The sequence below is a fragment of the Temnothorax nylanderi genome, unplaced genomic scaffold, assembly GCF_030848795.1.
Source record: "Temnothorax nylanderi isolate EJ_2023f unplaced genomic scaffold, tnyl_v1.0 TNYL_tig0096_pilon, whole genome shotgun sequence".
NCBI lineage: Eukaryota > Metazoa > Arthropoda > Insecta > Hymenoptera > Formicidae > Temnothorax > Temnothorax nylanderi.
Window position 1 is genome coordinate 100,632 of NW_027249158.1, and position 16,051 is coordinate 116,682.

Below are 16,051 nucleotides of genomic sequence, written 5' to 3' on the forward strand. Positions count from 1 at the left end.
CGGGTGGTGGCGGAGGCGCATCGTTGCCGCGGCAGGGGTGGCATACGGGGCGGCAGGGGTGGCGGCTTGGAGGGGTAGGAGGGGGGCGCCGCGGCGCCTCTCTTGCCTGGAGCGCAGTGCGACGTCGCGAGGCGCCACGTGCGGTGGGCCAATACACATCGGGACACACGGCACGAGATACGGAAAACGTAACGTAACGCAACGCTACGCGACGCGACGCGACGCGGCGTGACGCGGCGCGACGCGACCGGGGAAGCTACCTTCGCTCCGGCAACATCACTGTCCTCTCATCTGCTTTCGTGCATTTTCTCGCGTGGCGCGCGTCCTCGGAGTCGTTGCGCCACGCCGCGAGAATTCCACGCCGGTCCGCCTGCCATCTTCGACGTGCCACCGAGTGATTTCAAGCCATTCCAAGGTGCGATCAAGTACACATACTGCATACTGCCCAGCAGTACTTGCAAGAGGAGGAGAAAGAAAGAGAGAGAAAGAAAGAGAGAGGAAGACACGTAGACCGTTCGCGAGCGCGGAGAACGAGCGAGCGGGGGTGGAGAGGGGGTAAGAAAAAGAAAGATCACGGAAGGGAGAGAAGGAAGGGAGCGAGCCGGTCGCCGGTCGGTAGGAGCGCGAGAGTGAGAGAGAGAGAGAGAGAGAAAGAAAGAGAGGGATGGTCTGACTGCGTTTCGAATTAGCCTCCGATAATCCGCTTGCGGATTAAGTTACGAAGGACACGCGTGTACGTACGTGCGCGCGTCATCTCGCTCGCGACAGATATCGCGGGAGCGCATTTTCATCTTTTTATCGCGAGTCTGACGCGAAAACGCGATCGGTGGCCGTCGCGGATGCCGTCGCCGCCGTCCGCCCGTCGGTGATTCGCCGCGAGATCGAGACGAGGAGGTGAGTTTGCGACGTGTATCTCCTGGACGTCGCGGTCCGGCTTTAACTTTTGCACCAGCGACGAATCGTGTGTGCTCCGGAAAGTAACGACGAGGACATTACGTGCCTCGCGCGAGTGATCACCGCGAACGCTGTGCGAAATGCGGCGCGGCGGTGACCTTGGACTGTTTCTTTTTAACGTGGAGTCCTTGGAGCAATCGCGAAGCCAAATAGCTGCCGGAAGAGATTTAACGATGTAGCTGCGGTGTAGGCAAAAGCCACTTGGACACACAGTCTGCGATTAATGTTTTTTTTTCCAACAGCCAGGAGTTTATTAGAATACCGTCATCGCGTCTTATTTTAAAAATATAAAGAAAGAGGAACTTTTCTTCTCTGTGTGTACGTGTGCGAGAACAGTCACATATATTTGGGATTACGTAGATAAAGCGACCTTGATTCTCGAAAACGATTGACAGATGAAATTTCTTTCGTTTAACAAAAGTGGCACATAGTGTTTCAAACATTACGCTTTGTTTTCGAAAATTTCTATCATAAATTCCGGTGAATGTAAAAAACCTTTGAGAATAGAAAAATTATGGTTCACTAAACACAGTAAAAACAAGAAATGATGGGAACAGAAATAAAATGATAGAAATGTTATTTTTATCGCAGAGTGATGAAGTGGTGCGTGAATACAATACATTTTCCAATTTAGTGTTAAACTTTTTAGCAATTTTTTACATATGCATAGCATTTGTTACTACAAATGTGTGTTTTTAGTTTTTTTTCTTTCATAAAAAAAAATAAAACAAGCAAAAATGTAAGAAAAATGTTTAGAATGCGAGTAAAATATGTTATTCGCGAAAAGTGATTCTCGAGAATAAACAATAAACAGTTCTTTTACTTCGGAGATGCAAGTTCGCGGGTTCAATAGACGTCATTGTGCACAAAAAGGATAAATAATATCCTATCGGCGTGACGTAAGGTTAATCATTTCGCTCGTAAACGTCTGATTTAATTTAAGCTTGTGTCTGCGACTGGACGGTACGCAAGTCGGATATAACAATAAACAATACAGAGAGGCAGTAATTTGTTGGTCAGATTGACTCGTTGCATGGAACTTTGTGATGTTAAATAATAAAGTCGACGGTGCCGCCGATATTTGATCACCGTTTGATTTAAATACGGTGAAAGGAAGGGGAAAGGGACTCCGTGAGGATTCTGTGGTAGAAACAGTACTATGCAGAAAATATGTTATATTTCCTACATTTAAATTTAATAATGATATCCTTTGATTTGCACGGATTTGCATAAATCACGGATATATTGAAAGATGTGCGGTGTTATTATATGTGTTTTAATTTTGAAAGCGAGAACCGGCTATAATTACGTTCAATAGCTCTTTATGAATATAATGTTGATGAGAGAGAGAGAGAAAGAGATTTCAGTAATAAATCATTATCTAAAGTTTCACTATACAGTTTCGTTACAATTTCACTATTATTGACAAGATTTGTCAAGCGATTAAAACAGTGTTCATTTAAATACACATATTTTTCCATCCAATATAAATCTTTTTATATAATTGAATGGTTATGTTTTTTTATTAGCTTATATATTTTTTATTTATATATATTCTGCATGCGAATTGAAGTGATGTGATTTTTATTGCGTTTAGCACTGAGACTGTTTCGGCATTGTTATTGTTTTATTCGTTAATTGATCAGAATATGGAAAGCCTCTTGTCTGAATTTCATGTAATTTTTAATCTTATAGCATTGTACGACGTATTCTTACTCGTACTTAAGTCTATGTTTATAGTAAAATAAATCTTTAAACACCGTTGTGGTGAACTTTCCGAGATACCGCAAGTTGATGCTAAGGATTTCCATGAAGTGTCTGATTGTACTTGTAAATACCTTGGGAACTGCAGATATTTATACTCGTAGACATTTCATAGCAATAGCGAAAAAGAAGCTAGGGCTGTAATCCCCGCTTGTCGAGCGTCTTGGGATATTTTCTCGTTTTGTGAAAGTGTTTGCAATTAAAAAGCGGTCGTGCCACCTCGGGGAGCCGTATTTAACTTTGCTTAACTAAGTTCCCGATCCGTTGACGCGACGCCCCAGGGATTCCGGCCGACGAGAAAGTAATTCGCATTTTTGTTACTCACCGCAGGAAATTTTCGCCAAATCTTACTCGATATTTCCGTCTCGTGTATGGTTCGCGTGCAAAAAAAGTATCGTGCGAAAATTCCTTAAAATTTTCTTTGAAAAAGCAATTTCACTGCATGCGCATAGGTTTTTCAAATCCAATTAGTCCTCATCAAATAATTTTCTTTTGTAATTAAGTAATTTAATAATTTTCCTTTATAGTTGAAACGTAGGAATGACAAATGAATGAAAGTTCAGATTAAAAAAATTATTTCACTAATTGTAAGTCACACGTATCTGAATTTACTTTATTAATGTTTTTGAGGGAAGCGATTATTTCCACCGGTTAATTATGATAATTTCTTTTTAATATGTGAATTTGACTTTAAATCGATTCATCTACCAATTTTCGATAAACTCGTTATTTGAGATACTTTTTATTCTATTTAATATTTATATTCGCTCGAATATAACACATCTTTTTTTTCCAGTACAGCTCGCTTCTTCACGAAGCTCCCGACGGAAGATGCCGCCTGCCGATCATCTCGGAACGTGAGTGACAAGCTGGATATTGGTAGCGTGCCGATTGGCGAGGAGTTTCCGGGTACCCCACAAATTTTTCAATCACGGAGGACAGTAACAACAACATGTCTTACCTCGCTCTGGACTCCAACGCCTGGCAGGTAAGTGTTACATCTGTCATGCCGACTTTATATGTCGGCTTTCACGCTGGAATGAACGTCGGCGTTTAGTCAAATTGCCGCGTTCTGTGAGACTTAGGAATACAGCTGGAAATATTATAAATAACTGTTAAATATTTTTTTTATACGCAATCGGCGAATAGTTAACGGCAGTTTAACGGTAGTTTCTACCACTTTTGAATACCATTCTGCCGACGGGACATTAAATTACAATGCAAATACGTATTTAATTAACAAGGTTATTTAGATTTTTTTGAATAATGCACTTTTTGATAAAAATAATATTTTTTTTACAAATTAAATTCTCTCTGTATCGTGGTGTACGTATTTAATTTTCTCTGTATGTGTCGCACATATTTTTTTATTTCGCGGATTACAGTCGAGAAATGCTATCTTAAAATGTGATTCTAAATTTCGGAGGGAAATTCTTCAACCCATAACATTTTTATGACGGTGAAATAAACATACTATGTATTTTGCACTAAATGGAAAATGGAAGACGTGGAAAAAAATTTATATTTTAAAGCAGATATTACGTACGGGATTTATAAACCGATTCCGAATGATGATATTATAAATTCTCAGATATCTTCTCGCGTAATTGAATTTTAGCTTCGGGCGCGAAAAAGATTTACACATTATTTAGGGTATCTACCTCAGTCATTCTAATATGACCGTAAGAATACCGGAATGTATATCTCCGTGTAATTTTCGCGACAGCGGCGCGGATGGAAATATTGAATTTGAAGCTCGCGTTACCTTAGCCGAAGTATCAAGACACGTCGCCGCAGTAAACACATTATCCTCGTGAATATATCCTGGATATCCAAGCTCCCTGCTGCTGTGTGTGACATGAATATTTATACGCGGCACAGAGAGAGAGAGAGCTATCGTCGCGCATGAACATTTCATTCTCTCACCCGCGGAAGCTGCGCTCTCTCATTATTTTATTATTTCGAATATGTAATTCTAACGAGGCGTCTGCGGACGAAAACTGTTTAACTGAAAAATTCGTCCGATTGGCGAACATCGATAAACGGTTAGCTTTGTATCCGCACCCGAATCACAGACTGGCCAAACAAAAATTGAAACGCTATATTTTCACAGTTAAAAAATTCATGTGATTATTATACGTTTGTAATACACGTATAAATTATTACACGTGTATTAATTAAACGATATAGGCATGCGACACGCCTGAGTACGAGAAGAACAAAGGTGTCCAAAGGACACTATTCGCTCTGCAGAAGTGTTGCATCTCACGCGCGCTTAAAAAAGGTTCTTCTCTTAACATTCCGTTGGATTATCGAAAAAGCGTATAAAAATACCGCGTTAGCAGTCGATTGGACTTCCTGCATACCTTAACCGCCTTAACCACTTCCGCGTACAACCCACCGTGCACCGTAAAACGGCCGCGCGACGCCGCCAGCGAAGCGAGCTAAACGGGCCCTATTTACCGTGAGGCGTTTCTGATAATCGTAGATCACCGAGGACAGATCAATCTTCTTCCGCGATCGTGCGGCGATCGGCGCGGGGGCCCACCCCATTCATAAACCAGCCAACCAGACGTCAGATACGGATCGCGGGAGACCCCTGCATCCCTCTCCTCGCCGGCTAATTCTCCCCCTCGTAGACGCGGTCATTATCGACGCAAATTAGCGATGACCGATCCACGCGGTACTGGCGTTTCGCATGCGATGCGTGGAACGAGTTTGCGCGATTACGCGCGCGCGTACCGCGCTGAGGAATGATGCCGTTGGGTTAAGTAATGCGCGCACGCGATCGCGATGCCGTACCGTAGGTAAAAAGACGATCCTGAAGTCCTGAAGCCGGACAGAAGAGAATCCCTCTCGGTCCTACGTGCAACGGGCTCGCGAGGGTCCCCGTGGTCTACCGCGAGCTACGTCGTTATCTAGAAAAGAGTGTTCGTAAACGCGGAGAGTTCTTGTGTACACACACAGTTCTTACGTACTTACGATGATGATAATTGAGATCTAGGATATACGCCGGGGGAGAATTGTCGCTCCACTCGGAAAACTATATTTGAAATATATATGACTTCTCTACTGTTCGCGTGTAATTGCACGCGGTGCGTGACATCGTTCGATTTATTCCTCGTTTAACAATTTTTTGTTTAACAATTCATCACGCAACAGTTTATTACGCGACGTTCGATGTCTGTAAACAGACATCGTTTTTACGTATACGTCGTTTTTCTTGTATCTCTTCCCTTTTCTTCTCCCTTATAAGTTATGTAGAATTAGGCAGTTTTTAAATGTCTGTGCGAAGCAGTAACTCGCACGTTTCTTCTCGCATTACGATAAAATATAGCATCGGGGGGTCATTAACTCGCACCAAATGTAAATTTTACCACTTTGGGAGTTATTACGTTTTGGTGAGCTGCATATGCCATTGGCAGAGTCGGCCGTTCAGACGACACAAAAAAAAAAACTCGCGCGAACAAATGGAGAGGAGACGGGCGAAAAAAAATCTTCGATCGGATAAAAAAGAGCCGTATCGTCACTGCGTTTTGGACACGGTATGGCGCGCATCAGTTCTCCCCTTCACGGCGGTCACGGAAATCATATAGTAACAGCAGGAAATGTAAGTCCTCGAGCATGGCGGATAGCGGAAACACGTTTAGGTAGTAGCCCCGTATTGAATTATGTTGTTAGCCGAGTTCTCGCTAGCTGCGCCTATGTTGTCTGAAAGGCAATCCCGCAGCGGTCGACTAGTACTTGTTCTCTCAACCTTACCTCCTAACGCTTTAATTTGTTCCACTGATAACAAGTACCCCGAGTGCTTTCTCGGTCTTCAATTATTTATTCAAATTCTGAGATTGCGTTCAACGTGCTGCTAGGACGTTACATATTTCGATCGGAAATATAAAGAATATAAGCCGCACATGAGGATCATTCATGTTTTTACACTTCCCGTATTTCGTAATATGCGAATGAACTTTTTTTTAGATACGAATTCTTACCGTTCTTTTGTTTGAACATTGTACAGTTATTTTATAAATAACCCTTTTTTCAATTGGAATGTTATGTAAAAAATACCTTGCTTATTATATTTATATATATGCCTGAGATAATTTTTATACAGCGAGTAAAATAACACAAATTTTTTACGATTGAATTATATCAATTTTGAGATACGACGTAGATTAACGTGGACAGAGTATAAAAATATTGTCGAAATGGTAATTTGTGCATGCAGCCACTGTGCTAGGTTAACGACCACTGGCCAAACAGAGAGAGAATGCCATTTCTTTTCTACAAAAATAATTATTGCAGTGAAATTCAGTTTTACCGTTTTTGTTTACACACGGGAAATACGGGTTTTGACAAAACAAAATACATCAAAATACTACTTCATTGGACCAGTTCTGCCGCTGCAAAACTGCCGGATATTGAAAATAGCTTCGTAACCGAAAAATACGGGGGAGGGAATAATAATACACGACGATAGAAAGGAAGTCGTCAAAATGCGGGAACGCGGCTGGTGAGTGACGAGTATTTGCACATTTTCCAATAAAGTATGATCTGGTCACGTGGCAGAGCCGAGTGGCGAGTTGTGTCTTTGTGGCTGGAATAACAAGGGTGCGATACCCATCACGCAGGAGAGAGTTAATACTTTGCTCTCACGTGCCATCTTTGCCGAAGATCACTCTCGTGTCTTTCGTACTTTCCCCCTTCTTCCCACCTCTCTCTCTCTCTCTTTTTTCTCTCTTTCCTTCTCTTTCCCTCTCTCTCTTTTCTTTTTTCGTAAATCTCGCCGTGAATACGTATTGACGGGGAAACCACGACGCGTCCTGCAAATAATACGATGCCTCGCGACATTTCGTTATATGTTATACATTGTTTGTATGAACATTACACACTGCAATATTTCAAAATATTGAGAAGGATAGAACACTGTTTTTTTGACTAGGCTTTATTCAGGCGACAGTACAATAATGTGTTGACAATAAATCAAAGATTCGTTCGTTATACGAGTTACTGATGAGAACTGAGCCTGAGCTTAAGATGGTTCTTTCTCTCGTAGAAGGATTTTATTAAGTTATTTTTCCTTGTTACTCGTCAATTTCCTAATCTTTCAACGCAAACTTTCAGGTAGTACTTCCAAATTCTATTTAGACAAGTTAAATTTATTTTTGAATGAAACTTGATTTGTTCAAATTGGAGAAATGTAGAGCGGAGAGAGAACTACTATGAGTCAACAATCATTGGAATATGATTAAATTAAATGATAAATAATAAATTAAATAAAAAATTCTTTGGCTAAACTCTTTGGAGAGTATTATATTTCTTTCATAGGATACTTTTATTCAAATTGCTGACCAGTGATTCTTGACCCGTTCCACGCACACACATTACACACATCTTTATTGATAAATGTCACCGTGCATTTGACTGACTTAAATTGTCCGATCGTCGCCCCACGCCGCTCGATTTGCCGTACCGAAAGAAAACATTTTTCTGGGGTATCAACGCGCATCGGTTTTGTTCTCGGTGTAACCGAGCGTTACGTTCAATATAGTCGAGTTATTTGCCGCTTTTTATCTCCGCTTAATGCGTGATTCACTATTTTGCATGGCGGGAACAGTTGGTGGCTACATCAAAAACCCACCGGGCTTTTCAAAGCACTTCAAAGTTCGTAGAATCGAGCGCGGCCTCGTTGACGGTGGAGGGTAGAGCTTCGTTTGCGCGACGAGATGGGGAGGGCAGCAGAAGAAAGACGAAGAAGGGTGAACGAAAAATAAATGATACCCGAATTAGCGTAATCGTGTGATGGTTTTGCGAGGGAGATACGCGGCAACGCGAGAGGGCGACGTGGGGAACGACAAATTGCGTTTCGATTTCATTTCGCGCGGAGATGACCGTCATCACGGAGAATGAGGAAATCGTGGTCGTAAGAAAGAAAAAAAAAAGAATGAATCGGTCGTGCGGTCGAAATTGTTGACTCGATTAATGAATGGGATCGTTTTCTTTCAAATAACGCTATGCTCCGTTATTTTGCTCTTGTTATGTATATACAATATAATTTAATGCTAATCGCAAATCGACATTATCATTGCATCGAGGAAACTACATTATTTAGCGTGAAACGTATTTATGATAATATTCTCGTTAACGTGTAGCAGCTATAAAATATTTATCTTGAAAAGTAAGGATTAATCAATAATGTGGTTAATGGTATATCATGTTCAACAAACATGAATTATAGTTTCGTAGTAATATTGGATCGACTCATAAATATGTTCCGTTTTACTTAACAAATTAAATTTTTAGATTCAATAAACAGTATATGTGACACTGCAAGTATTGATTCGTAAATGATATACTCTTAACTCTTAACTATTTGCAGCAGATAAAATAATTGGATATTGTGAGTAATAATTTCTTTAAAAAAGTGATTGAGTAATTATATACAGCGGAACTTGTTTATGAATCAACCATATAGTTCCCCTATTATATAAAATCAGGTCTCTCTGATCTCGTGTCATTACGCATGAATTAAAAACTACTTTTTAGCCAGTTGTTTTACTTTGTGCAGAGGACTTTGCGGAAGAGGGTTATTGATAGATCGGAGCGGATTTAAATGAAAACTAATAAAACTTGACCTTTATCTTTTCACGACTTTCAAGATGGTCTCGGAAAGTTATTTTACCCAAAGGAATGTTTATTTATATGTTTAGTTAACATATTGTACAGAAGATAAAATAAGAGACGCTTTACTTACTCGACAACTGTGTTTATCCATTCTGCCGACAGTCTTGAAAAATTATTGGCTTCAAGCCCTGTAAACTCATTATTTGTTCCCGTCGATAGAGCAGGTAAATAGAGCAGTTATTGACCGGAGTCAAACCTTCGTCTGTTCAAATACACAGAAACCGAACGCGAGGCGATTGTAGCGGGTAACAGTCGAGGTTGCCGTTTTACTATGGCGGCGCGAGTTAATCATGTAAAAGTGTGTATCTAATGCGCTGCAATTACAGTTAGGCCGCGGTACGCAGGGCGTTGAATAAAAGACGGTGGCTGTCGGCGAGCAGGACGATGCCAAACATCGACGATAGCCCCCTCGGTAACGTTGGTTAACCCATGTGACAATGCTGAGAGCAAGGCCCATTGTCACCCCCGGGTACTGCACAAAAGGCCGCGGCACTTTGTTCATACGTGTCTACATGCCCTGCGTGTCGCACGACACATTTCTGCATAGGTAATGCAAACGATACATTCGGGTTCTGCGACCTTTCGCCCTGCAGTGTCACGTTAACGCTTGCGATACCAAGACATTAAGTATGTGTAGTTGCTATTGCCAAGAGCAGGATATGTCTGTCGAAAGCACGTTTTCTTGCTCAAAATTTTTATTGATCAACGGAAGCTTATAAAAAGATGAATGTTAAACATATTAGAAACGATATATTAAAACAAAATTGATTAATAGATAAAACACATGAACTTATTAGGTATTTAAATACAGATTCTTTTAATTTCCACTGTTTTAAATTCGCTGAAAATCTATAAATCTTAATTATTTCTGAAAACTGTCAACTGTAACGCAACTTTTGTGAAATGCCCCTGATAGCAGATATTGATCATACGCCAAACCCGAAAAATCAGATAAGATCTCGGCGAGATTCTGGAACAATGGAAAACAGGAGGGAAAAGATGCGAAGGGGAATGTGTAAAATAAAGAAAGGGGATAGGAGGGAGAGAGGGATAGCAGGTGCCACGTATCTTCCGCGATAATAATTTTTCTAGACCGTTTTTCATTTGGCATGGCCGTCAGTCGGGACGCACCATGATCAGTCAGCCGACGTCGGCTTGTGTTTTAGTCCTTAACCCGTTCTGCTTCCAGTAATTAAGACTCGAGCTTAAAAAAAGAGAGGAAGACGACCGAGCCGTGGGTGGTTAGGGGAGATCGGGGCCGGGTTAGATTAGAGGTAGGAAGGGTGGGACAGGGAGTCGAGGAGGCAGGGGATAGAGCGCCGCGCGATGACACGCTCCTTTGTTCCGGCCTTTTGCGAAAGATACCGGAGTAGCGAGTGGCATTTGCGAGCACAAAGAGAAATAATGACTAGTCCGGCGTTCAACTAATATTTGCGTCTAACTTTTCCCTGAGATTTTTTCCCGGTAGTATATGCGCGTTTCCCTTTGCCGGTGGAGAACGTGCGCCAGTAGACGACACGGACAGGACGCGTTTGTCGAAGAGAGACGAGACGGTTATGCCCGCTTCAAATGCGGGAGGATATCTCGCAGTTGCAGAATAAACCAGTGCTTAAGGTGTCTCTTTGTCGTCTTACGCGTTCACGCATAAAAGCGAGTACCTGATACTTGTACATTGCCTGACGTTTTTCCTCGACTCAGAAGATAGCATAGCGCGGCGTACGTATGTACAAAAATATACATATGTATATATATAATATAGGATTTTCCTATTTTTTACTATTAACATGAACAGTTTTCTCGGCGACGTCGTTATCATATTTCGCGCACATATTTTTTTAACATCATTAAATATGAATTACGAGTACGTATCTCGTACACGTCTGAATATTTTGATCAAATTCACTTTACGAGAGAGCGATATTAATTTGCATAATGGATGGTCGCTGAATATACGAGTATTATATTTCATTATATTTTGCACATTATTCCATTTTATTTTTCACGTTTATTGGAATATATTAAGTACGGCAGGGAGGGGAGAGGGGCGCATATTTTTATAGCCAGGTATTTCTTCTTCTGCACGTGCATGTGGCTATTCGGAGTTTAAATATTTTAACGGTATATTCCATCACTGGGATTTTCATTAGATCTACTGTTTCGCATTTATTGCTTACCATCGATTGCAATTTATTGGAAGTGGCGCCGGCCGTTGTTATCTGCCTTCGGTACAAATAAAATTGCGAAATGCCGTACTATTTTTTTATTACAGCTCAGTTTTCATCAACATCATTTTATACAAATAAAAAAGCAATACACACTTACATATGTACACAATTAAATATTCTCTCTCTCTCTCTCTTTCTTTCTCTTTCACACATGTATGTAGGTTTTTTAAAATAATTATAAATTGTATTTGAACCTTAACATTTACATACATAAACACACATACGCGCACTAGTAAACTTTAATAAACTCTTGTTATTCTAATAACAAGCGCCTTTTCGAATGAATATTGACACGTACTTATTTAAAGATATAACTGTGTTCGCGTGTATGAATTAATTTTCATTATTTCGCACTTATTCTACCGAAATCCCGTCGGAAGACACATACGAAGTTGCAAATTATTTTTCCAACCCCTCGAATAACCCGTGCGATTCGACCACTCTTGTAGACAAAAATTCACGAGCAATGCGTTAACGGGAGGGTGGCCGACGAATTCACCCTGTACGTAGTTTAGTGGCCCTGGTCTTTCGAGGGTGGCGGCGGCGGCGGCGGTGGTGGTGATGGTGGTGGTGGCAGTGCAGTGGTGGGCTGGTCACGTTGGTGGTGGTGAAATCGAGTTAGCCAAATTAACCATGAAATAGACTCCCTCCCTAGTGTCTGTCTATCTCGTCAGCCGCTCGTGTCGTTCGCATCGTTCCAGGACCACTAACCAAAGCTAACCAGTCCCGTAGGCCCTTTTAGGGCCACTGCACACAAAATTGAACCTTTGCCTCCAAAGGAAACGCGACCATCGCTGAACGCGGGAAAACCACGATGTGTCTAAAATGTCTAAAGTGCGTAAAAAAAACTTTTAGCGTTATAATAGCACTCGACAATGTGCTCTACTGAACGTTCATGCGTATACTATTTAATTAATTGATTAGAGTTTGATTTATACAGCTACATTACCATGTGTGTATCAATTAAAGTTTGAGTTTGTTTGCTTGAACAAACGGAATTAACGTCAGATGAAGTCTACAAAAATATTTGTACTACGAATGTTGTAATATTATTGTAAAGAGTATTATTAATAGCAATATATTGTGCTATATATATTGTATAGTTATAATTACAAATATTACTATTCATTCTCACGGAAGTACATTGTTCTCGATCACTCTATGATTATTTATTAATTCTGAATTAATACATACAAAATTCTGCTTTAGCGGAGTAGCCGACTGAATTTCGAATTAAAAACCTCATTATTCTGCTGGATATATAATTACGTTACATGGATAAATTGATAAGAGAGAGTCATACATCTAGTGTGAAGAATAGAACTTTACATTTATCAATGCCGCCTATAATGACGTATGAGTTTTTAGTATCATTTAATAAAGTATCCATTATCTTTAGATTATAAAAAAATAATTTTATTTCCTGTTGCACGCTGTTAATCTGTGCAAGAATGAACTGCCATGTGCCGTATCGTCCGTTCATTCTCGAGCGAATTCCACCTACAGCATGCGAGATTCGAGGCGAGCGTCTCCCGGCTGTGATTCATGGGTACGATGATCCCATTGACAAATAAGAAAGACGCGGGTCGGCCTTTTTCTCATTAGCGGCACTTTGAACTAACCCGCCCACGTTATGACAAACTAGATTAATTTTCTGTCCAAAAGGTACCGCCTTCGCGATCGTTTGTTACGAAATTTCAACTGTCAGCCGTTACTTTATCGCGGTCAGCAACATGTTTCGGAAATTGGCATTTAATTCGCCGCGTTTGAGGAACATCATTACGATCGGCAGAGGTATAACGCTGGACGGCTCTGTCGCTCGAATTAGCTCGAGCGACAGAGCCGTCTACATCGCATATACACATTTCTCGAATAAAATGTAAAAAATATATATTACTGTTAAAATTATATCAACGTTGTTTGAAAAAAATGCGAGTACATGGCTGATGTTTTAAAATTCAATGTAATTTAATTAACGTGGAAAATAGACATTATGAAATAAATTTGATTATTAAACCATGTAATATGGTATAATGTAATATAATATAAAGCCACAAAAGTCAAACCGCGATCTGTAAATGAAAATTTTTTGAAAGGGCGTGATATATATTTTGCACGCGATAGCTGCACCCGCCGACTCGCAACGCTGTAAAACGCTGGAACGCAGACGCACGACGTTTTCATTGTAAAAATCGAGATACCGGTTAAAAATATTCAAAGGAGGGAGCGATGGCCGAAGAGGGGTTTATAACTCACGTCAGGCAGGTAATTAGCCGCTTTTGCCCAGCTGTAATGGACCCGCTAAGGCACTAAGCGAGACCCTTAACTTATTTAAATGAACCGGTAACCCATGTCCATGTCCAACGTGAGCCAGACACGAGGCAATATAGAAAAACCATTTATAAGGGCACTATTCCGGATGCCTAAGCAACTTCTTTTCCTTTTGCTACACTTTGGACTTCGCAACCATCAGGCGATCTATTTTTTTTTATGCCAACAGGTACATACCAGCATGTACAATGATCCCTGTTTCACGGTTATTACGATATTGTATGAAATTTTTCAATATGCGAGGGAAATGTGGGTAATTGTATTACATGCACAGATATATCGCGAATTACATCGACACCTATGCATTTTCAATATTTATACGAATTGATTGTTCACAAAATTGAATATATCAATTAAAATAAAATAAATATATTTTTCAATGCTTATTTATTGAGAATTAGTTTGTTAATGTATTTTTATTTAGGGCAACTTTTATGTAAGAAATATTACATATTGTTCTGATTATTTCTTTAACAGTTCTTTAACAGTTCACAACATTATATAGGATACTTTATGAAAGATGGTGTATTTACATATATATAGCGCGCAAGACGTTACTGTATCTCGTGATAATAATATTTTCGGATTAACGAACTGTTCTGTTTGAAACTTCATGATAATTATTTTGAATTAATTTTAGAAATATTATACCACGAATTAAATAAAATAATCGTCATCATCGACATGGAGATTTTTTTCGGATTGCCGTATCGAGACGTCGACTTTAACTGTCAAAAGAACATTGATTTGTTTTCGACGGAATTTAGGGGCGCGTCCAAAGGGCGAATATTGATTTTATGTTCGGCTGTAAAAGTGTGATTTGAATTTTGATTGCGGGCTGGGAGAGATCGCGTAACAGGATAGTGCACGCTTTGCCAGACGCACAAGGGCCCTTCAAACGACGCTTACTCGACTAGAAAATTGAAGGAATATACGTTTTCAAGTGACGAACATCGTGGACCTCCTGATCGCGTACGTTGGTAATCACAACTTTTTTTAGTGTCGTTTCAAATAGAGTGTCTTCAAATTGCTATGTCGTGGGAGTCTTTAATTTCTACTCGTTTTCGTGCATCTCATGAATATAATACATTAGTACATATCAATTTTCCGACAGATGTTTTATTTCTAAATGTGTTCTCTAGATTTTTTGAGTTTCATCGCAATTTTTTATGCACACAAAATCTATTTATCGCAAGTTGATCTTAAATACGATTCTAATTTTCTTTACTGTTAGGTTATTTATTCGCGAACGGAAACAAAACCATTATATATATGAATGAACACGAAGAAATATAATATAGTGTACTTTTCTATTCTTTCGTTTTCATGGTTTTATGCAAGATTTATTTAATGTGTTTTTGTTCACTACAATCATTTTGTCTGCTTCTCTCGATACAATCTTCGCATAGAAAGTAGGAGCCATCTGCATCACTACGTCCTCGCTGCGAAAACGAAAAAAGGGGAGGTACCGTTACAACGTAGGGTTACTCCTAGGCGAATCGTTTTAGTCCGATTACGATCTTCGGCGTAGCATAATTCGATAATGATACGAGGGCACGGATTTTATCATAAAGGCATGCTAATTCAGATTTTGTCGTAACCCGAGATCACTATAATTTGCGAGAGCGTAAAAATGGGTATTAAAATATCATCATAGACCGTTTCCGAGTATCAAGAAGACAGGGCGGTCGTTTTCATTGTCAACTCACACTTCGTAATGGTAATGATGGCTGCATATTTGTCTTCTTGGCCTCCGTACCGCTGATCATTATGAGAATGCAATCTCGGCAATGAATATTATCTATTTTCTAACATTTCATCTGTTCAATATTTTCGTGGCGGAACATTACGATAAATCCAAAATTTATGGGACGCTATATATCGCTGCCAGTTAAGGCGTTTTAAGTTGAGCACGTCATTTTTAAATTTCAAGTATATAGTCATTATGTTTAAATTATAATTAACTGTTATACATAATTCCACATAATAATAAGGAATTATTATTATGCTAGATGATTAGTTCTTTAATCTTTCTCGAACCCGTGAACAATTAACAAACATTTAGTTTCCTTTGTGAATTGAATTCAAAATAAGCA

The 16,051-nt window shown here is 39.9% G+C and overlaps 1 protein-coding gene across 2 annotated transcripts in view; it reads left to right on the top strand.

Moving 5' to 3' along the window:
• Positions 1-165: 165 nt before the first annotated feature.
• The window catches only part of Tfap-2 (transcription factor AP-2), a 204,889-nt gene continuing 189,003 nt past the window's right edge, over positions 166-16,051 (top strand). The window contains exons 1-2 of one of the 2 annotated variants that reach the window (XM_071711214.1): positions 166-415; positions 3,520-3,706. In XM_071711214.1, the coding sequence (XP_071567315.1) occupies positions 3,671-3,706 (36 nt within the window). In that variant the 5' untranslated portion in view covers positions 166-415; positions 3,520-3,670. Of the gene's footprint in view, positions 416-3,519; positions 3,707-16,051 lie in introns of those variants that run through there. The other variant, XM_071711213.1, reaches the window with a different exon arrangement.